Source organism: Myxocyprinus asiaticus, chromosome 31 (assembly GCF_019703515.2).
Source record: "Myxocyprinus asiaticus isolate MX2 ecotype Aquarium Trade chromosome 31, UBuf_Myxa_2, whole genome shotgun sequence".
NCBI lineage: Eukaryota > Metazoa > Chordata > Actinopteri > Cypriniformes > Catostomidae > Myxocyprinus > Myxocyprinus asiaticus.
This window is the reverse complement of record NC_059374.1, coordinates 31943744-31967743: the sequence shown is the minus strand read 5'-3', so window position 1 is coordinate 31967743 and position 24000 is coordinate 31943744. Positions and strand designations below refer to the sequence as shown.

At 39.9% G+C, this 24000-nt stretch overlaps 1 protein-coding gene across 3 annotated transcripts in view; it reads left to right on the top strand.

The window, feature by feature from the left end:
- LOC127422207 (CUE domain-containing protein 1-like) overlaps positions 1-24000 on the top strand; it is a 45975-nt gene that overhangs the window by 6986 nt on the left and 14989 nt on the right. For 2 of the 3 annotated variants that reach the window (XM_051665540.1, XM_051665538.1), the window contains exons 2-3: positions 17201-17297; positions 21539-22187. In XM_051665540.1, coding sequence (XP_051521500.1) covers positions 21891-22187 — 297 coding nt within the window. In that variant the 5' untranslated portion in view covers positions 17201-17297; positions 21539-21890. The remainder of the gene's footprint in view (positions 1-17200; positions 17298-21538; positions 22188-24000) is intronic. The other variant, XM_051665539.1, reaches the window with a different exon arrangement.

Sequence of the window (24000 nt, the reverse complement as noted above, 5' to 3'; positions counted from 1 at the left end):
TAATGCAAAGCTAAACCATTTTTTTTTTAAAGTGCATCTTTAAAATGCCCTGGCCAAGGCCTGTGAAAACGCAGCATGCAGGGTTTAATTGGCCTATGTCAGCTGTCAAAACAAGTTGAACTGTAATCTGTTTAGGGGTGAGTGCAACCAGTTTGGTACCCATAGACAGGAGAGCTGAAGTCACTGTGGCAGGGCCATTGAGCAGCAGTGAGGGGGAAAAGTCAATACTCAAATAAAATCTATAAGGTAGCTCTAAACATCTTCTGTAGTACACTAACTTTTAGGCCTTTTTCACGTATCGATAATCGAAGAATTTCCTGATGATTATCGATATTCATGTACAGTTTAAGTCAGAAGTTTACAGACACCTTAGCCAAATACATTTAAACTCCTGACATTTAATCATAGAAAACATTGCCTGTCTTAGGTCAGTGAGGATCACTATTTTAAGAATGTGAAATGTCAGGATAATAGTAGAGAGAATGATCTATTTCAGCTTTTATTTATTTCATCACATTCCCAGTATTTAAGAAGTTTACATACACTTTGTTAGTATTTGGTAGCATTGCCTTTAAATTGTTCAACTTGGGTCAAACGTTTTGGGTAGCCTTCCACAAGCTTCTCACAGTAAGTTGTTAGAATTTAGGTCCATTCCTTCAGACAGAACTAGTGTAACTGATTCAGGTTTGTAGGCCTCCTTGCTCGCACATGCTTTTACAGTTCTGCCCACAAATCGGATTGAGGTCAGGGCTTTGTGATGGCCACTCGAATACCTTGACTTTGTTGTCCTTAAGCCATTTTGCCACAACTTTGGAGGTATGCTTGTGGTCATGGAAGACCCATTTGCGACCGAGCTTTAACTTCCTGGCTGATGTCTTGAGATGTTGCTTCAATATATCCACATAATTTTCCTTCTTCATGGTGCCATCTCTGGTGAAATGCACCAGTCCCTCCTGCAGCAAAGCACCCCCACAACATGATGCTGCCACCCCCATGCTTCACGGTTGGGATGGTGTTCTTTGGCTTGCAAGCCTCACCCTTTTTCCTCCAAACATAACGATGGTCATTATGGCCAAAATGTTCAGTTTGTTTTATCAGACCTGAAGAAATTTCTCCAAAAAGTAAGATCTTTGTCCCCATGTGCACTTGCAAACTGTAGTCTGTCTTTTTTTGGTGGATTTGGAGCATTGGATTCTTCATTGCTAAGCAGCCTTACAGGTTATGTCGATATAGGACTCATTCTACTGTGGATATAGATACTTGTCTACCTGTTTCCTCCAGCATCTTCACAAGTTCCTTTGTTGTTGTTTAGGGATTGATTTGCACTTTTTGCACCATACTACGTTCATCTCTAGGAGACAGAATGTGTCTCCTTCCCGAGCGGTATGATGGCTGCATGGTCCCATGGTGTTTATACTTGCGTACTATTGTTTGTACAGATGAGCGTGGTACCTTAAGGCATTTGGAAATTGCCCCCAAGGATGAACCAGTCTTGTGGAGGTCCATAATTTTTGTTTCTGAGGTCTTGGCTGGTTTCTTTTGATTTTCCCATGATGTCAAGCAAAGAGGCGGGTAGGCCTTAAAATAAATCCACAGGTACACCTCCAATTGACTCCAATTAGCCTATCAGAAGCTAATTGGCTAATTGCTTAAAGACTTGACATCATTTTCTGGAATTTTCCTTAAAGGCACAGTTAACTAAGTGAATGTAAACTTCTGACGCACTGGAATTGTGATTTAGTCAATTTAAAGTGAAACAATCTGTCTAAACAATTGTTGGAAAAATTACTCGTGTCATGCACAAAGTAGACTATGGTTTGCTAATATGAAATCTGTGGAGTAGTGAAAAAATGAGTTTTAATGACTTCAGCCTAAGTGTTTGTAAACTTTTGACTTCAACTGTATCAGACAGATGAAGATAGTTTCACTTTGCTTCATTCTTGTTTTCTGCAATGTGTTTAGGCAAAAGATGCTAATATCCATCTATATTGCTGCTTACAGTGTTTCCGCTACTGTAAATCCCCTTTTCTCCCAATTTGGAATGCCTAATTCCCACTACTTACTAGGTCCTCATGGTGGTGCAGTTACTCACCTCAGTCCGGGTGGCAGAGCACAAGTCTCAGTTGCCTCCGCTTCTGAGACAGTCAATATCTGTATATAATTTTTTATATATATATATATACACACTATATTGCCAAAAGTATTCGCTCACCCATCCAAATAATTGAATTCAGGTGTTCAAATCACTTCCATGGCCACAGGTGTATAAATGAAGCACCTAGGCATGCAGACTGCTTCTACAAACATTTATGAAAGAATGGGCCGCTCTCAGGAGCTCAGTGAATTGCAGCGTGGTACTGTGATAGGATGCCACCTGTGCAACAAGTCCAGTCGTGAAATTTCCTCGCTACTAAATATTCCACAGTCAACTGTCAGTGGTATTATAACAAAGTGGAAGTGATTGGGAATGACAGCAACTCAGCCACGAAGTGGTTGGCCACGTAAAATGACAGAGTGGGGTCAGCGGATGCTGAGGCGCATAGTACGCAGAGGTCACCAACTTTCTGCAGAGTCGATCGCTACAGACCTCCAAAGTTCATGTGGCCTTCAGATTAGCTCGAGAACAGTGCGTAGAGAGCTTCATGGAATGGGTTTCCATGGCCGAGCAGCTGCATCCAAGCCATACATCACCAAGTGCAATGCAAAGCGTCAGATGCAGTGGTGTAAAGCACGCCGCCACTGGACTCTAGAGCAGTGGAGACGCGTTCTCTGGAGTGACGAATCACGCTTCTCCATCTGGCAATCTGATTGACGAGTCTGGGTTTGGCGGTTGCCAGGAGAACGGTACTTGTCTGACTGCATTGTGCCAACTGTGAAGTTTGGTGGAGGGGGGGATTATGGTGTGGGGTTGTTTTTCAGGAGCTGGGCTTGGCCCCTTAGTTCCAGTGAAAGGAACTCTGAATGCTTCAGCATACCAAGAGATTTTGGACAATTCCATGCTCCCAACTTTGTGGGAACAGTTTGGGGATGGCCCCTTCCTGTTCCAACATGACTGCGCATCAGTGCACAAAGCAAGGTCCATAAAGACATGGATGAGCGAGTTTGGTGTGGAAGAACTTGACTGGCCTGCACAGAGCCCTGACCTCAACCCGATAGAGCACCTTTGGGATGAATTAGAGCGAAGACTGCGAGCCAGGCCTTCTCGTCCAACATCAGTGTCTGACCTCACAAATGCGCTTCTGGAAGAATGGTCAAAAATTCCCATAAACACACTCCTAAACCTTGTGGAAAGCCTTCCCAGAAGAGTTGAAGCTGTTATAGCTGCAAAGGCTGGGCCGACGTCATATTAAACCCTATGGATTAAGAATGGGATGTCACTTAAGTTCATATGCGTCTAAAGGCAGATGAGCGAATACTTTTGGCAATATAGTGTATGTGTGTATGTATATATATATATATATATATATATATATAAGAGGGCTGCTCGTTGCTCAATAGTCTTTGTCTTTTCACACACTTCACGCGGCAGGGTAAATTAAAGGGGGTCGCACACCAGATGCGTCTGATGGACGACATGGAAAATAATTATTTATTTTCTACAAAAGGTACGCACACACCACCAATGCTCAGCGTCAAAATTCTGCAGTGCCACGGAGTGCAAGTTGCATAGTTCTCCATTAAATTCAACCCAAATCATAATCAAAGGACAAAGACTATTTACTCTAGACATCACTGGATGATCAGTTGTGAACATGTATCTTTCATATCCTACATAGTGTATTTTCAGTTACAAGTATGTTGATTGACAGCTTGAATGAAAAGCCTATTCAAGGCTACATAGAGAAACTGCATAATAAAAGTCACCATTTCTAATCGTTCACTTTGCACAGTTTCACCAGTTTCATAAACTAACCTGCTTATCAGTGTCACTTTGTTCATTCTTGAAGTACAAAAACCTTTGTTACTTTGGACTGCAATCTCCTGCACCACATCAGCTCATCCGGTGTGTGTGAGAGAGAGAGAGAGAGAGATACAGGCTATATCCCAAAGCTATTATGCCAGATTGTTAAACAGAATCCAACTGAGTGAATTGGAAAGCATGCAAATTGGGCTTCAAATTTTAATGTTGGCTATTGATAGGATATTGTTTTTGCCAGACTAGATCTGCTACGCTGCTACTGCAGAGCAAGTACGAAGACTTGCTACTGTTAGAACATACACGAACATACTGAGTCAAGCATGTGTACATGCTGCTGCTGCACAATTAGAAAAATTCAAGACATGCTGCATCAAGCATGAATGACATGCTGCTGCTCAATTAGACAAATACAATCCCCCAACAAAGCAGGGAACCTGCACAAACGCATAACACAAAATCCAACCCCCCAGACAAGCAGATCTACCACCAAGATTTGTGTACTGCTGGTGCTCCAAAGAGCATATGCTAGCTAGGTGTGCCTTGGCCTGCTTGGCTGAATGGCATAATGCTAATGAACTAAATCCCTATTAGCCCTTTTCCATCGGCATGGTTCGGGTGCGGGTCCTGGGCCGGTGCAAATTTTCAAAATGATCCACGCATTTCCACTGCAGAAAAGGCCGTTCCGGGGTGAAAACCTGGTTCCGCACTGGCCGCAAGAAGTTGCTGGTCTCTACGCAGGAACCGATTACATCAGGGGATGGAGGGCGGGATAATGTTTCGTCACCATCATAAAGTTTCCCTAAACAACAACTGTAGCTACCATCTGCAGCAAAGAGTACTTCTTTGCTCTATATCAACAATAAAAACCCACAAAATGATTTTGGACTCTGACACCAACCAGCCTGCTAACTAACCGGGCATTGAATGCCAGTAACACTTGTTATAAACAGTGAATCGCCGGTTTCCTCTGCAGCTGATCTCAGTAAGTTGTTATATTTGCCAATTTTGTTAGCTTTTCTTTCACTGTTGTCATCTTATTTTGTGCATTTTGTTCTGTAAGGGGATTTTTGACCAGCTACTCACTAAGTTTGGAGGATCGCAGCTATCTGTTAAGGAAAACGGTGGGATTCTCAATCAGTAATATTATATGCTATGGCAAAAATCCAAATAGAACCATCTGCTATACCAATGTTAATAATGATTCCACTGTAACAGTTTACAGAACTTAGCAAGTTAAGCCATAGTTCATCAATATAATTGTCGTCTCTGACAATCTTGTTGAGCAATGTAATAATGATGGATTGCATTAATCTGTATGTTTAAATATGTCCTCAAAAACAAGAGTAAAAGCTGTATACAAATGCTATGTGATGCGCCATGTTTGTTTGTTTGAGGTAGTCACATGAAACTACCACGTATACAGTAACTCGTTACGTCACCGTTTGGCTCTCAGGTCTGTGGAAAAGCACGGCCGGTTTACGACCAGCGGAGCACAGGCTTGGCACGAGAACAGTTTCGATGGAAAAAGGCTGTGTGGCTGAGCCTGCTTGGCCCAATTGCTTAAACTGCTAGTTACCTGACTCATGATGTGTACCTGGACCTAGAAAGCCCAGGGCTTATTTAACTAGTGACTTTGCCTAGCTATGTGTGGATTTATTTAATGAATGACTTAAGATAGTGATGTTTGCCAGTGCCTGATTTAGCTACAGCTTGGCTTGATAAAAATGCAATTGCGTTATGTGTCATGGCCAAAAGCAGACCTTACAGTGCAAGCTGACAAGTGTTTTGTTTTAGAAGTACAGGACATAGGTTTAATTCTTCCTTGCACCCATCAAGATCGGGCCACTTTAATTCATTTCTGTCCAAACGATGAGATCGCTCAATTGAGATAAATAATGTATGTGAAAGTGGGTGTGTATGCTCAGAGCAGGTGCAACATGGTGATGGTGTTTAGACTATTCTGAATGGAGCTAAATGGAGTTAAATGTCTGTTGGACATCCAGATGTCCAACAGACATCTGGATGTCTGTTGGTTTGCTGGCAGCTCACAGACAGGATATGTGGGATTTTTCCCCTTAATTCACATCACATGTTGGATCTGGAAACCCTCTGTACACCATGTGGGGGTTTATTGGCTTCTGGGTGAATTTGCTAAATCTTTGGTTCAGGAGTTCATGCCTGCTGCAGTTGAGAGAGATTTTTTTTTATGCGGTGTCACAGGCATCCATACAAGCTTTCTTTGCAGCCTGCATCAGATGCAGTTTGACCTGCTTAAAATGGCTTCTCCAAAGTGGGCGCCCTAGTAAAAAGCCCTGAAGCGGGGGCCTGGGTAGCTCAGCGAGTATAGTCACGAGTTCGAATTCGTTATACTGGGAAATGGGCCTGGGTAGCTCAGCGGGTATTGACGCTGACTATCACCCCTGGAGTTGCGAGTTCGAATTCAGGGTGTGCTGAGTGACTCCAGCCAGGTCTCCTAAGCAGCCATATTGGCCCGGTTGCTAGGGAGGGTAGAGTCACATGGGGTAATCACCTCATGGTCGCAATTAGTGGTTCTAGCTCTCAATGGGGCGTGTGGTAAGTTGTGCGTTGATTGCGGAGAGTAGCATGAGCCTCCACATGCGGAATCTCCACGGTATCATGCACAACAAGCCACGTGATAAGATGCGTGGATTGGCGGTCTCAGAAGCGGAAGCAACTGATACTTGTCCTCAGCCACCCGGATTGAGGTGAGTAACTGCGCCACCACGAGGACCTACTAAGTAGTGGGAATTGGACATTCCAAATTGGGAGAAAAGGGGATAAAAGTAAAAATAAATAAAGCCCTGAAGCACTGGAGATGTTTCTACCAACACTCTGCTATCCTGCAGTAGACCTGGCAATTGTTGCATGTTCACTGATGGGTCCTATTCTTTATTACAGTTTGTTGTTCAGCATTGTCTTTGAGATTATAACTGTGGTTGGGAAATGTATTATTTACTATATATTCTGTAATTCAATTATTATTTTGTTGGTGATATTAAATTAATCAGCATCATAATGACCATGCTGATTTGGGCTTTTGATTTGACTAATAATTTCCGCAAGATAGTCACTTTATTCACGATAATGAGGGTGTTATGATATTTTAATAGCTTTTCTGTTTAACCTTAGTAGCATAAATATGGATAAGAGTTGTGGAGTTTGATTCATTGTGTATCCATTTTTTTGTCTTGTATTGAATTGGTTTGAAACAACAAAAAAGCAACTAAAATGCCCAAAGTTCTTTTGCATTTGTTTGTTAAATGTCCCTTTAGACCTAATTCCAAAGTGGTTAACTGGACAGATTTTTAAAACATATTTTAGCAAATGTAAATTGACTAGTTTACATTTGCTCTGCATTTTTTGTTATGGTGCTGGCAGTATAAACTACTGTGAGGTGGTTTTCTGGAGGAGCAAAATCTTGTAAGACAAAGACCTCTGGATCCCATTAGTAGATAGAGATGGTTCTTGGATACAATTTATAGTTACGTAAAAAATAGCTCTGTGGAATGTACAGCCTTGGCTTTGTGCACAACCTCGCAGCCTGTGCCAACACTCTTGTATCCATGCACTGCAAGGCGACTGGGTTGTGGGTTCATCTATCAAAAGCCCTTCGATATCGAGTGATATTGATGGGTGGGATTTGGTATTTCAAAACATAAAGTGCAACTCTCAAGAAGGAAGAGTGAGTGGAAAGTGGGATATTCTACAGTTTTGTTGCTGAGAGGCTACGATCGGAATAGAATTCTACTATTTCTGTAGAATATAGATTGTATACTGTACACTAGGGGTGTATTGGTTAAAATTTCTCATGGTTCGGGGGCCTGGGTAGCTCAGCGAATAAAGACGAGTAGAGTCGCGAGTTCGAATCCAGGGCGTGCTGAGTGACTCCAGCCAGGTCTCCTAAGCAACCAAATTGGCCCGGTTGCTTGGGAGGGTAGAGTCACATGGGGTAACCTTCTCGTGGTCGCTATAATGTGGTTCTCGCTCTCGGTGGGGCACGCGGTGAGTTGTGCGTGGATGCCACGGAGAATAGCGGGAAGCCTCCACACGCACTATGTCTCCGCGGTAACGTGCTCAACAAGCCATGTGATAAGATGTGCGGATTGACTGTCTCAGATGCGGAAGCAACTGAGAATTGTCCTCTGCTACCCAGATTGAGGCGAGTCACTACGCCACCACGAGGACCTAGAGCGCATTGGGAATTGGGCATTCCAAATTGGGGAGAAAAGGGGAGAAAAAAATAAATAAATGATTTCTCATGGTTCCAGGGCTCCAGACTATGACTAAATTGTCACATTTTGCAGACATTTTTGCATTGGTGCGATCATAGATTTGGCCAACTCTCTCTCTCCCTCTCTGTCTCTGTTTATGTGCTGCCGTTTTCTGTTAATCAACATCAAATGACAAGTGCATCAAAAGTAAATCCTTAAGATTGGCTAAAATATTTTGAGTGTAAAAAAATATAACTGGTTTTATTTGCCTTTAGAAATTCCTAGAGATGACTGAGCTTATAAGGGCCTAATGAAAGGAGTCTTAACTCAGTCACACTGTAAGAATAATTAAGCCATATAAATTAGGTTAACTTCATCTTTGTAGATGCATTTAGTTTACTATACAGAAAAGCCTTATGAGGTTACACAACATAGTCTCAGCCTAATTTTATTACTATACTACGAGGTGGCGATTTCGTATGACTTCATATGTAAGACTGAATTTCAACCGACTTCATCAGTTAGGCTTAGGAATGGGGTTTGGGGTTAAAGTTACGAAAACACAGTTTTGGATAAACACGAAAATACACAACATCATGAAATAAAAGGAGTAGAGGGAAGCGTCTCTCATAGGTGGGTGTATAACTTCTGCTACGAATTAGCCACCTAGTACTATTGTGACAAATTCTGGTAAGATTTGGTTGGGTTACTTTTAAATTTCAATAGTAAAAAAAAACTTTCATTACTAAATCAACATTTTAATTTAATACCTGCATTATTTTGCTACATTCATCAACATAAAGTGCATGTCAAACACAACTCAACATATTCAACAATCAGAAGCTGTACATCACAATAGAAGGAGTAACCTTGCTGTTAAAATGGATAGAAGGGATGTCATTATGCAGCTAGAATGATTTAATCAAATGCCAAAATTCCAAATCTTCATCAACGGAATAGAGCACCATATCTTTAACAATGAACATCCCAAGCACTTTAGTTATTGTTTTATTTCTGTCTAAATTAGCACTACGTGCCTGCTTAAAACCAAGGGGAGTGCATGCTGTTTCGGGCTCATCTGTGGTTCTGTGCTCGCTATGTATCCCAGGGTGAACTCAGGGGAAAATGGTTAATCAAATATCGATGTATTACCAGTATACAGCACCCGCATATCTGTATGAATAGAAAACCCGAATGACATACTGCATTTGCCAAAATTTGCAGTATACAACAGAGCGCTGTGTCATACACTGTATCTTTCAATGCAATGCACATGACTTGACCTTCCATTTCAAGTGAGATGAGTGAACTAACATCTCTTTTTGACTCATTATGTGTTTGTTTGTTTTTTAATTCAAGAGCTATTCAATTCCAAATATAGCTGTAAGCTTATATACTGTATATGGATTAGAAATCTTCACAGGTTTACAGCCCTGTTAGTTAAAATGAAATTAAAATGGATTACATTTTAAGCTATATTCTTTGCAATGCATATGCCAGTCTCTGTTTCGACTCTGTTATAGAGCATCCTGTTCCCCATTTCCTCTCTCCAGGTGATCCCTGATGGGAGTTGAAAGAATACAGAAAGAATTCCATACTGAAATATTTTGTTAGACTGTGAGGAGCTTTGGCCTAAATATAGTATTGGGTTTGAGGAGGAACTATTTACAGGCTGGCTAACAGAACTATGTTCTTACAGAGCATGCAATTCAGCTAAAAGGGAAACCTACAGTTGTTTATTATCATTATTATAATATTTGCACCACTAAACTGAGAAAACGCATCATATACTGCTTGGTTTGCAGTTTCTGAATAAAATACAAGTACTTGCAAGGCAGGAAAATAAAAGTGTAAAAGTTTACATAAGCTTAGGTTTTAAGCCCTACCTATTCATTCAGTTGTTCATTAAATATGCCTGTATTGGCTAACATTGATTCATTGAATATCTGTCATGTTTAATGTTAAATTATCATAAGGCAAGGCAAATATGTATATGCCCTGTTTTCAGCGGCATTTAGAATCCGATTATGCTGTTGAAATAATAGATTATTTCAAATCGCATATACACAAAGTTTTTAATGTTTTCTGATGATTTCTTATTTTTAGACTAGTCGCCTAGTTGATTACAACATTTTTAGTTTAAACATCAGTGAAATTAGTTATCTCACACATCCCTACTATCAATGTAGTCAGTGGTACATTTTCTTACATTTCCCAGGTGAGTCAGGTTTAAATGGTAAAATATATATATATATATATATATATATATATGCAAGATGCAATACTACAATCACAATTCAATATGCAATAAGATTTTAAAGGTGCGGTAAGTGATTTTCTTTTTTTTTTTTTTATGTAATGAACAGGGCTGAAATGATTAGTAGATGTTACCACGTTATTGCGCATTCACAGGGTAGCTCATTTATGCTTGTATAAGTGCCAGTACGGTGTCCTGCTCCCATGAAACGCTCAGGGTCTGACGGTGAATAATTATCTAATTTGAAGTGCACAATAATCAGTTACTTCAAATAACTGCGGTTAGATCAAAGTACAGCTGTTATTTGAGGTAACCGTGATTATTGAGCACTTCAAATTCTAATCACATTTTACTGTCCAAATAAGGAAATTAAGCAAATATATATAAAACCATGAACACACAGTTTGTGTGTCTTATTCAGTTGAACTCTGAGCATCTCACCTTGGACCGCATTGAGAGCAGCTCCTGAAGAGTGTCTGAAGACTAACCGCTTCACAAGCTATGTGATGAACGTGCCATCTGTGGAGGTTCATGCCAAACTCCCGCAAAAATTTAAATGAGGATTGTGACATTCCTGTTTTTACATTCATTTAGCATTCATATAATGTCAAATGTTCTTGGCTAATGAGATTCATACACTGTTAATGAGTACTTCTGTGGAGATGATAGAATGAAGAAACACAAAATCTTAAAGGTCTTCCTTCATGTGAAATAAGGACTCGTTGTTTTGATTGGAGAGCCTTAAAATTAGGGATGCACTGAAATTTCAGCTAGTGAAAATTTTCGGCCGAAAATACTATTTACGGTTTTCATCCTAAAGAGAAGAAAAAAGGAGAAAATCTTGGCTGAAAATCTGACCAAAACTGTTACTTTAAAATCAAATAACAGAGACACTGACATGAAGAAAATGCAGGGTTTTATGTGAAAAGATGTATACAGCAGCTAATGTTTAAATATATATTGATGGTAAAAAGATTGTGCTTATAATTGAGATGCGCATCTGTACAGTGTGTGTATGCGTGTCCACACAAACGAGCGCAGCAGCACAAAAACACTCAAAGTCTTTTGTATTTGTGATACCTAGTAAAATTACCTATCAAAAGTCTACATTCCCAATAGTAATGAAGCAATCGCTCTCTTGAATATAAAGAGTGTTTTTCCGTGCATATTTAGAGGCTGTGAGGCTTTTTAGCTTGAGCCACCATCACATATCATGGTAAAATATCCCCACCTACTGTTCGAGCTGAGCCGCGCACTAAATCAGTGGTGTCAAACATGAGTCCAGTTCAACCCACTTTGCATCCACCACTCATGGTCTCACGCAAACTGGTAAATTCATGCTTATCGTCCGAAACTGGACCAGTGAGTGGCTGTCACAGATGAACTGTTTATTTTTGCCCACTCACAACAATATTGACAATATGGATGATGGACAGAGACAAGAATTGAGGTGAGTAACTGCGCCACCACGAGGACCTAGTAAGCAGTGGGAATTGGGCTTGCCAAATTGGGGAGAAAAGGGGAGAAAATAAAAAAAAATTGGACCAAGACTAAAAAGAGAGACAGATATTTTAAGTATTTGGAAGTATTTTGATATTTAACATATGATTGTTCAAGTCATTTCCTTTAAAGAAAATCATCTATCCCTATTTTATTAGATGAATCCCAATTAAATATAAATAAATGACTTGAACACATACACCTTAAGTACAGATGACATTTTGTATGACAATTAATTGTAAAAGCCCTAAAACAGACAATAAATCTTGATAATCATCAAAGCCCAAAAACAGTCAGATGATTGTGAAAGCCCCAAAACAGATTAATCTTCATCACGGTTTTTTTTATTTTTTTATCATCAGCCAAATTTTATAATCGTGACCGCCCTATCAATGTAAATCAATGGGAAATTTTCAACATTTAATTTTTACATTTGTTATTAAATGTAAAGTGTACCAATAACCAGAAATAAATGGCACACCTAAAGGCTGCGATCACCTATAAAACAGTTTAAATGGAGTCTGAATTAATTGCATAACTTTAATACTTAAGGCTAGGGAAAAGAACAAACTCTAAACAGAATGTTAGGGGAATATCTATACAGTTCTGCCTTGCAAGCACCGTAATAAAAACGTATCCCAGACCAAGGATTTTTTTAGAAGTCACTGTTGTCTTCAGCTTATTTTTCTAGGCTGCCAAAGAGGTTACACTCTCTTGTTTCTTTGACCTTTCTCGTTGTGCGTCACCAAGGCATCACAGTGTCTAAGCCGAATGATTAAATAGATGCAAAATAGGCGCTTGTTCAGTTGGGAGCAAAAACAATACCTTTTCACTCAGAATACAATCCTTAAGCCACAGAATTGGCTACGAGGGGAATTTTACCTTGAGCTCTGAACAGAACTCCCCGCTCTCTAGTCGGCATCTCTGCTTGCGTGCATATGCTTTCATATCATTGCACGGCAATGCATCCTGTTTACATCACAAAATGCAGCCATGCCAACGAGAGGCTGGTGAGGGGTAATGGGTCCTGGCAGTGCTATGTGGGCTTGGCTCGTACTCGGCTGTGTGCATTGTTTAGCTGGATCAGGAATTTCTTTGCCCTGCACTGAGAGAAGAGTGAAAGGGAGGGTGGAAATGAGGGGGTTAAGGAGGAAAGGGAAAGAAGTCCCAGAACATCACTGTTAAGTTGCAGACTCGCACATTAAGTTGCTCTGCAGACTGCATTCCTGTTTCACATTCTAACAGAAAGCGGATATGTGAAAAACTCTTGGCCACTAGATGCGGAAAGGACCAGTGACTGAGAATGCTAAGGATTTGAGGAAGTTTTGCTTTCAGCAGAGTAGTCTCTGAAGGTAAATGATTGCATATGAAATGAAAGAAGATAATGAGTTTTGTTGGCATTTATGAGTTTTGGTCTGTCTGTCTGTCTGTCTGCTGACCGACCTACCTACCTACTTAGCCACCCACACACACACCCACCCCTCTTGTGTATAATTCTAATGTCTCTTAGATAACTAAACACATTTTCCTTAAAACAATTATCTTCATTTATTTATTTATTTATTTGATTAGAACCTGTGTAATAATGTACAGTCAACCAGTCATTACTGCAAAAAAATAACTTTTCAATTATGTTATATTATTTAATAATGTTGTAATTTTCGTTATGCAGGATTAGGGTTAAGCCTACACAATAAAGCAAGACACCTTGATTTCAAACTTTGAACTTTATTTTTTATTTATTTTAACAAAACATTCAAATGAAACTGGAAAAAAATTAAGTACAATTAAAATGTGTGTTTAACTTTTTGAAAGATGGCTTTACAACAGTTGTGAAGGGCAACATCTCTCTGGCAAAGAACCTACTTCATCTGTGCATTCTCTACCGGTCGGGTATTTCGTCCAGGAAAATACATCATGTGTGTGAATAAATCTGTTTTGTTCCCTCCTTCACGATATATACACTGATGGCCAAAAGTTTGGAATAATGTACAGATTTTGCTGTTTCGGAAGGAAATTGGTATTTTAATTCACCAAAGTGGCATTCAGCTGATCACAAAGTATAGTCAGGACATTTCTGATGTAAAAAACAGCACCATCACTATTTGAAAGTCATTTTTGATCAAATCTAGACAGGCCCCATTTCCAGCAGCCATCACTCCAACACCTTATACTTGAGTAATCATGCTAAATTGCTAATTTGATACTAGAAAATCACTTGCCATTATATCAAACACAGTTGAAAGCTATTTGGTTCATTAAATGAAGCTTAACATTGTCTTTGTGTTTGTTTTTGAATTGCCACAGTATGCAATAGACTGGCATGTCTTAAGGTCCATATTAGGTCAAAACTGGCAAAAAGGAAACAGCTTTCTCTAGGAACTCATCAGTCAATCATTGTTTTGAGGAATGAAGGCTGTACAATGCTTGAAATTGCCAAAAAACTGTAGATTTCATAAAAAGGTGTAAACTACAGTCTTCAAAGACAAAGGACAACTGGCTCTAACAAGGACAAAGAGATGTGTATGGCCAGATGTTCAACTAAACAAGAGGATAAGTACATTAGAATCTAGTTTTAGAAACAGACGCCTCACATGTCCTCAGCTGACAGCTTCATTGAATTCTACCCGCTCAACACCAGTTTCATGTACAACAGTAAAGAAGACTCGGGGGTGTAGGACTTATGGGAAGAATTGCAAAGAAAAAAGCCACTTTTGAAACCGAAAAACAAAAAGAAAAGGTTAGAGTGGGCAAAGAAACACAGACATTGGACAACAGATAAGTAGTGTAAAGAGTGTTATGGATCTTAACCCCACTGACCTATTGTGGGATCAGCTAGACTGTAAGGTGTGTGAGAAGTGCCCAACAAGACAGCCACATCAATGGCAAGTGCTGCAGGAAGCATGGGATGAAATGTCACTCTGAAATTGTTTAAGAAATTCTGAAAAAAATTTCAAATTGTAATAGTAATTTTTCACATTATTAATGTCCTGTTTATACAATGTCATGCTGGAGGGTCATGTCAGGATGAGCGTGCAGGAAGGGTACCACATGAGGGAGGAGGATGTCTTCCCTGTAACGCACAGCGTTGAGATTGCCTGCAGTGACAACAAGCTCAGTCCGATGATGCTGTGACACATCGCCCCAGACCATGACGGACCCTCCACCTCCAAATCGATCCCGCTTCAGAGTACAGGCCTCGGTGTAATGTTCATTCCTTCAACGATAAACACGAGTCCAACCATCACCCTGGTGAGACAAAACCGCGACTCATCAGTGAAGAGCACTTTTTGCCAGTCCTGTCTGGTCCAGCGAAGGTGGGTTTGTGCCCATAGGCGATGTTGTTTCCGATTATGTCTAGTAAGGACCTGCCTTACAAAAGACCTACAAGTCCAGCATCTCTCAGCCTATCACGGACAGTCTGAGCACTGTTGGAGGGACTGTGCGTTCCTGGTGTAACTCGGGCAGTTGTTGTTGCCATCCTGTACCTGTCCCGCAGGTGTGATATTCGGATGGACCGATCCTGTGCAGGTGTCGTTACACATGGTCTGCCACTGCGAGGACGATCAGCTGTCCTTCCTGTCTCCCTGTAGCGCTGTCTTAGGCATCTCACAGTACGGACATTGCAGTTTATTGCCCTGGCCACATCTGCAGTCCTCATGCCTAAGGCACGTTCACACAGATGAGCAGGGACCCTGGGCATCTTTCTTTTGGTGTTTTTCCAGAGTCAGTAGAAAGGTCTCTTTTTAGTGTCCTAAGTTTTTATAACTGTGATCTTAATTGCCTACCGTCTGTAAGCTGTTCATGTCTTAACAACCTTTCCACAGGTGCATGTTCATTAATTGTTTATGGTTCATTGAACAAGCATGGAGAACATTGTTTAAACCCTTTATAATAAAGATCTATAAAGTTATTTGGATTTTTACTAAATTATCTTTAAAATACAGTGTCCTGAAAAAGGGACGTTTCTTTTTTTGCTGAGTTTATATACGATACAGGTTATCTAGGATAAGAAACGAAATAATTGACTAATTCATGAAATACAAAGTTACTTATAAGCTAACTGCAGCATGTACGTTGTAAAAAAACATTTACTATGACAATGCAGATATGAACATAGAGTGTAGTGTATACACGCAATGAGCACTGTATTAGGAACACTTGCACACCTAGTTATTCATGTGATTATCTAAACCAATCATGTGGCAGCAGTGTAATCCATAAAATCATGCAGATACGGGTCATGAGCTTCAGTTAATATTCTCATTAACCATCAGAATGGGGAAAAAATTTGATCTCAGTGATTTTGACCATGGCATAATTGTTGATGCCGGATGGGCTGGTTTGAGTATTTCTGTAGCTGCTGACCTCCTTGGATTTTCACTCACAACAGTCTCTAGAGTTTACTCTGAATTGTGTCAAAAACAAAAAACATCCAGTGAGTGGCAGTTCTAAGGAGGGAAACGCCATGTTGATGAGAGAATGGCCAGACTGGTTCGAGCTGACAAAGACTACGGCGACTCAGATAACCACTCTGTACAATTTTAGTGAGCAGAATAGCATCTCGGAATGCACAACACGTCGAACCTTGAGGCGGATGGGCTACAACAATAGAAGACCACGTCGGGCACTTTATTAGGACCATAGTGTTCCTAAAAAAAAAGGTGCTCGGTGAGTGTATCTTCTCCACAGCAAACTTTATAATATTGTATATGGTTATTTTAGGGAAAAACTGGCTGAAGTAAAGTCTTACTCGGTTAAATCAAAAGTCTTGGAGTCAAAGGCACCCTACAGCCCTTCTTTCTTGCAGACCAGTTTATTGAGCTAAGATCATTCCAAATGATGCGGTTGCTCCTTGATCTTAACCATTATACAGTCTCGCTCTGTGGTTTCGTAGACACTGATTAGTGCTAATCTGGCCTGGCCTAACTCTGTTTGAGGTAAGCTCAACTTGGCTTTTTCATAAACTTATATGTCAGCGAGCTATGCCTGCTACATGTGTGATAATTTCAGTAGTCTTGACTCACCATGGTTCATGCAAACTAGTGCTGCTGCTACTTAAGCTGAGCTATGTTATGTGAAAACTGCAGGGGGCATGCCATTTTATTGCTTTATCTCAAACTAGTATTTATGAAAATGTGTTTGTTTGTTTTTTAAAGTCAAAGAAGCTAAATTAAAATAAAAATGTAATTCGCAAGTATATGATTTTCTACATTATTATTTAAATGAATTTGCAATATAAGCCTCACAAAGTATTTAAATACATTAATATGGTACTATTTTTTCTTTTAGCCTAACTGATGGATGGCGCTAGCAATCGCTAAGGTCATGGGTTCGATTCCCAGGGAACAAGCACACTGATAAACAAAATGTACATTTTCAATGCACTGTAAGTTGCGTTTCACGAAAGTGTTTACCAAATGCATATTTGTATGTTATTATATGGCTTAAAATGCAACATTTAGTTTTATACAGTTTGTTACAGGGTCCCTGCTCCATCTCTATATCCACCCAGGGGACATTGTATGAAGGTAAAATAGTGCCTAAATGATTTGCAAATGCAGTGTAAGATTTGTAAAAAATGTAAACGAGGTTAAAAGCGTAAAAATTAATTGCATGCGCACAGAAGGTTTTGTAAAGGTGTAAATCAAGTTGCAAGCGTAAGAAAAAAATATTAGCAATACTTTAATGCTTTGTGTAATTCATGTGTTGCAAATTTGCAATTTCATTTTAACACAGTGTAAATGTGGTCTATATTACTTCTGACTTTTTTTTTATTTTTTTTTTTTTTAGCTTGAACTTTTGGCACTGTTTTTGCACAAACATTAGAGCCCGACCGATACGGGATTTGAGACAGATACTGATTTTAGAGGGGGAAAATTCACCGATTACCTATATGGTGCCCGATATAGTTAAGTTTTGAGCTAGAATGAAAACAGAACTTTTCTGTGTGGATTGTGCACTGATTTTCCACTGATATGACTATGCAAATGTACTCAGAAGGCTGCTTTCTTAAATAAATATTTTATCAAAGAATATGTGACATTATTATTATACATTGTCAACAAATTCTAGAAATGAACACAGAGAAAATAAAGAATAAATAAAAATACAATAAATAGCTTAAACATCAGTACTGTATGTTCTGTATCAGTCAGTTACTGACCATTTAAATAAAGAATAAATAAAACTACAATAAATAGCTAAATAAACATCAGTATTACTGTTTAGTATCAGTCAAATGCTGACTATTTTAATACTGCCAGTCAGTTAGGGACAGGTTGAAAAACAAGCATTTACACCTGCCTAGTCAAGAGATAAACAGCGGCAGCTTATTCTGCTATACAAGTTCAAGGGAAACTTTCAATGGTGGAAAACCAGACTTAAATATTACATTTGATAAATGCATCGACTGGAATTGTTTGGTTGAAGGGGGTACCAAGCTGTGAATCCTGAACAAAACAGTTTAGTGAATACATGTTTACACATTAGCTTCCACTCATCTGACAAGCAATGAAAGTAGTTACGTGGTTAGCTAATTAGCTATAAGCTCATTGTCATGGAGAGTAAAAGATGGACTTCATTTACTTTCCAGCATTGCATCTCGCCAACTAGGTAACAACATAGCATGAAATCAACACTCAACAGACAAAATCCACTACCGCACCATTGTCTGCTGAGCTGCAAAAAGATGCTCTGATGTTTACCTTTCAATCTGCTACATTACTGACTGCACTGACAAACTAAAACTGGCTAACAGCAAACAGACATGAGTGACATGGTTGTCAGGGACAAGGTTAACATTATATTAGTTATATTGAAAACGGAAAATGATGGGGTCATTGTTTGTTAACTTTCCAGTATGTATTTTACAAACTAGTTAGCAACTTACCAAGAAGACACCGCTTAACCCAGCACCGTTTAACTCCGCCCTGTCTTCAGAGCCTCTGTCAGCTCAGATCTGTAAACAATGGAGTTGGAGTTAGCTCTGCTGGACAAACTACGTTATGACACCAATTCAAGCATTGTTTTCTGCATTATATGTTCTGAAAAAAGGTTTTCATATCGGTAAACATATACGCAGATACCGATGTATCGGTGAAAGGCTGATTTCGGCCAACCGATAAATCGGTCAGGCACTAATAAACATGGGCAAAAACATTGCAAACCTATAATCAGCGATATGCAAGCAAAGAAAGCGTTTAAAGAACAGCAAAATGGATTCCCCACATAGAATTAGTCTGTATGTGTAAAATAAACTACTGCAAACGTGTAAATGACTTGTTTGTGCCATAAATATTTTCCTGAAATAATCCGATATACACTGTTCCATCTTCCCTTTGTTGTGCTCACTTTTGGCATGAATTTTGCAAGCACAAGGGGGAAGGCGGGTCTACCTGTTTCTAGTAACCAATCAAATGAGGTTTTCCTTGACCAGTTTACTCTTACCTGATTGGTTTAATAATGTGACAGATAGCTTCTTCATAAGGCTCAGCGTCATTCCTCTGGGCATCTCTCCTCTCTTAAATATTAAACTTTTATTGTGGGGGGCCTGGGTAGCTCAGCGAGTAAAGACGCTGACTACCAACCCTGGAGTCGCGAGTTTGAATCCAGGACGTGACTCCAGCCAGGTCTCCTAAGCAACCAAACTGGCCCGGTTGCTAGGGAGGGTAGAGTAACATGGGGTAACCTCCTCGTGGTCGCTATAATGTGGTTCGCTCTTGGTGGGCGCGTGGTGAGTTGTGCGTGGATGCCGCAGAGAATAGCGTGAAGCCTCCACATGCACTGTCTCTGTGGTAACATGCTCAACAAGCCACGTGATAAGATGTGTGGGTTGACGTCTCAGACACGGAGGCAACTGAGATTCATCCTCCTCCACCCGGATTGAGGCGACCACCACGAGGACTTGGAGCATATTGGGAATTGGGCATTCCAAATTGGGGAGAAAAAGGGGAGGAGGAAAAAAACTTTTATTGTGAGTAAAGTTGAGCAGACACCGTTTATTGATATAAATATGATTCTCAATCTGGTTTTTAAATGTTTCTTGTTGCTGTTCATTATTTTAATTATATTTACTTTTAATTATCATTGACGAGGCATTTTGATGAATTAGCTGGTATCATGGAACTCATGCTAGAAAACAAATGTATTAAGTGAGCCATATAAAACGAAACTCTCTGAACAGATAGGTAAATAGTTTACTTGTATAAATTTTCTAGAATGAGTTCTATGATACCAGCAAGTTCCATCCATCCACCCGTTTGCCATGCCAATGATAATACAAAGTAATTAAAATATAATTAAAATAATGACAGCAACAAAAAGAAACATTTGAACACCAGATTGAGTTTCATATTTATGTCAATAAACGGTGTCAGCTCAACTTTTCACGCAATAAAAGACTGTGTATGTATTAATACTTAAGTTTAATATTTAAGAGAGGCAGGACGCTGAGCCATATGAAGAAAAAGCTGTCTGTCACGTTCTTAGACCAATCAGGTCAGAGTAAACTGATCAAGGAAAACCTAATTTGATTGGTTACTAGAAGCAGGTAGACCCGCCTTCCCCCTCTCGCTTGCAAAACTCTTTTCAGTGAAACATTTGTGCCAAAAGTGTGAGCACAACAAAGGGGAGACAGAACAGTGTATGTCGGATTATTTCTGGAAAATATTTATGCCACAAACACAAGTCATTTACACGTTTGCAATGCCAAAAGTGTAAGCGTGGAAAAAAAGTCAGTCAGAAGAATACAGGCCTCATTTACTCTGTGTTAATATGAAATTACGGATTCACAACACATGAATTACACTTGTGCAAAGCATTAAAGTATTGCTAACTTGTTTTTCTTACTTTTACAACTTGATTTCCACCTTTACAAAGCATTCTGTGCACACGCAAAACAAATTTCACTTGCCATTTGATTTACGCATTCACAAATCTCACTCTGTGCATACAAATCATTTAGGCATTATTTTACCTTCATATCATTGACCTAAAAAAAGTTGAAGACTCCTGCCCTCTATGGGGATTTACTGATCTTCCCTAATTTATTTACAGTGAACTTGTTCCTGTAGCTCAATTGGTAGAGCATTGTGCTTGCAGCACCAAGATCATGGGGTCGATGCCCAGGGAACACACAAATTGAAAAAATTTATACATTTGAATGCACTGTAAGTCGCTTTGGATACAAGCGTCTGCCAAATGCAGAAATTTATATGTAATGTAATGAACTTTGTAGGGTAATGAGACCTTGTGACTTTTCAGTATTATGTATTTGGATATCCTTACAGTCATCCAGCCCCTGGATTTCTCACCTTTTTATTTATTTCCAACCCTAGAGTTTAGTTCTACTCATTAGTCACATTGTAGTTCACTTTCTCATCTTTCATCTGCTTTTTTTTTTTTTTTTGCTTATGTCATTATATCTGTCCCTCAGGGATAGATGACTTTGTAGCAGCATGTGTGGCCATAACTAGCAACCAAATAGGGGTCTTTTGGTCTCCAGGGCGAGCCAATGAGAAATATTCATTCAGACCATTAAACAGTTTATGTTTGACAGTCAAAGGTTGCTTTAATGAACCGTTTCAATTCAGATCCTTGTTAACTGCTTGTTTCTGTATTTGTTTTCAGTTTGAACCTGAGCTAATGGGGAGATTGCACTGTTGGACACTACGTCTTGGATGTTAGCATACTAAAGACCTAAACATCTACCTTCTCCGCACCAGTGATTCCGTACTGCTATGTTGGATACAGCTTAACGAGCAAAAGAAGAGAAATATTGGATTTCTCTCTCTCCCATGGACTAGATTGTTTTCGCAATGATGAAAAAGTGAGTTTGAATCATTGCAGGCAAAACTAAAGAATCACGAGAGAGAGAGAGAGAGAGAGAGGGAGAGACTGAGAAAGTTACTGGGAGTTGGAGACCTCGGGCAACATTTGACCTCAGTGCCATCGTTTCCTGCGTGGGCGCGTTGGTCATAGGATGACCAGCCTTTTCCGACGCAGCAGCAGTAATGGAGGGTCTCGGGGTGGCGGAGGCTCAGGAGCAGGCGATCTCAACAATACCAGGCCCAACCGGCAAGTTCGACGGCTGGAGTTCAACCAGGCCATGGAGGACTTTAAAACCATGTTCCCCAGCATGGACTATGAGGTGATAGAGTGCGTGCTCCGCTCCAACAACGGAGCTGTAGACGCCACCATCGATCAGCTCCTGCAGATGAGCATTGACGGGCAGGGCTCAGATGACAGTTCTGATTCAGACGACAGTATCCCACCAGAGGTCAGTGCCCTTTAACACCTGTTATGTTTCACTTCTTCGGGGTAACCAGTTGCCCAACACTCTGTCATAATGAGCAGGCCCATGTGGAATTTGTGCCTGTAGAATTCGGCAAAGATGAAATGCCCATCATTCAGGAAACTCTACGCAGCCACCCGCCCCTTGTGTATTTTTGAATATGCTTTCAGTTACGATATAGAAATCCCTTATATTGACTGTACTGCCCAAACTAACAGGTCCAATGTCATCACTAGCAAAAGATCAGAGCAGACAGAAAGTCATAATCGGAAATGTGTGAAATGGGTCATGAACATATCTACAGAAACATTTGCCAGGTTTTGTCTGGCTTTCTCTCACACCTTTTCACATTGTTAATGCAGCGTATAATAACCAATATCTTTATTATGTCAGTGCTGGGTCTTTGAGACTAATCTGAGACACATTATGGTCTCTCTGTCTGTGTATGTGCACACTAACCATCTGCATCATGGCCCAGTGGAGATGCTCTACCATTAGACTTCGATTCAACCCTAAGTGAAGCATAAACTGCAATGCATTTTGTTGATATGTTCTACCATGATTCTATGTGTAGCTGCTTTTAAAACTTGCATTATTTATAATCGTCTGTTTAGATGGGGATGTGTTGGAACAGCATGCATATGTGCTGTACTTTATAGCTCAACAAGCTTATCTTTCTGTATGAAAGTCACCGCAAGCATTGAGCGACAAAGATTCCATAAAAATAAATTGAGGATTCTTTACTTTGTACCAAAGATCTAAATACTATTAATGCATGTTTTATAGCTGGCTAATGATAATGATTGCATCGTTATAATGGAAATCTCATTGACTCTCTCTTGCTCATTGGGTCCCATTTACTAACTGTGCATACACATGTATTTGTGAGAAGGAAAAAAAAAACCTGTCTGAACGTATTCACACAGAAACCATAATTCATGAAGTTGGCACTTTTATTTTTTCAAAATTTAGGATTTGGAACCAACATTTGTTTCTAAATGTAACATTTCGAACCAATTCAGAACCACAAGTACCCTTCGAAATATGGTTTGTGCTAAACCAAAATGTTTTATATATATAATCTGAGATTGCTTCTGCAAAAAAAATGCATAGTTGGCTAATGAGAGGTCCAAAACAGGATCACATATAGTCTAGGCCAACCTATATTAAAAACTGCAGCTGGGGCCTGGGTAGCTCAGCGAGTATTGATGCTGACTACCACCCCTGGAGTTGCAAGTTCGAATCCAGGGCGTGCTGAGTGACTCAAGCCAGGTCTCCTAAGCAACCATATTGGCCCGGTTGCTAGGGAGGGTAGAGTCACATGGGTAACCTCCTCGTTGCTATAATGTGTGGTTCTCGCTCACGGGGGGGGCGCACGGTGAGTTGTGCGTGGATTCCGTGGAGAATAGCGTGAAGCCTCCACACACACTATGTCTCCGCAGTAACGCGCTCAACAAGCCATGTGATAAGATGCGCAGATTGATGATCTTAGATGCAGAGGCAACTGAGATTCATCCTCCGCCACCCAGATTGAGGCGAGTCACTACGCCACCATGAGGACTTAGAGCGCATTGGGAATTGGGCATTCCAAATTGGGGAGAAAATAAATAAATAATTTAGAATAATCCTTATTCATCAATAGTAGAACAAGTGTAAGAACAAATTTAAATGTACAGTACTGTGCAAAAGTTTTAGGCACTTGCATAGTGAGGATGTCTTCAGAAATAATGCCATAAAGAGTTTTCATTTGTCAGTTAACATCATACAAAGTCCAGTAAACCTAAAAAAGCTAAATCAG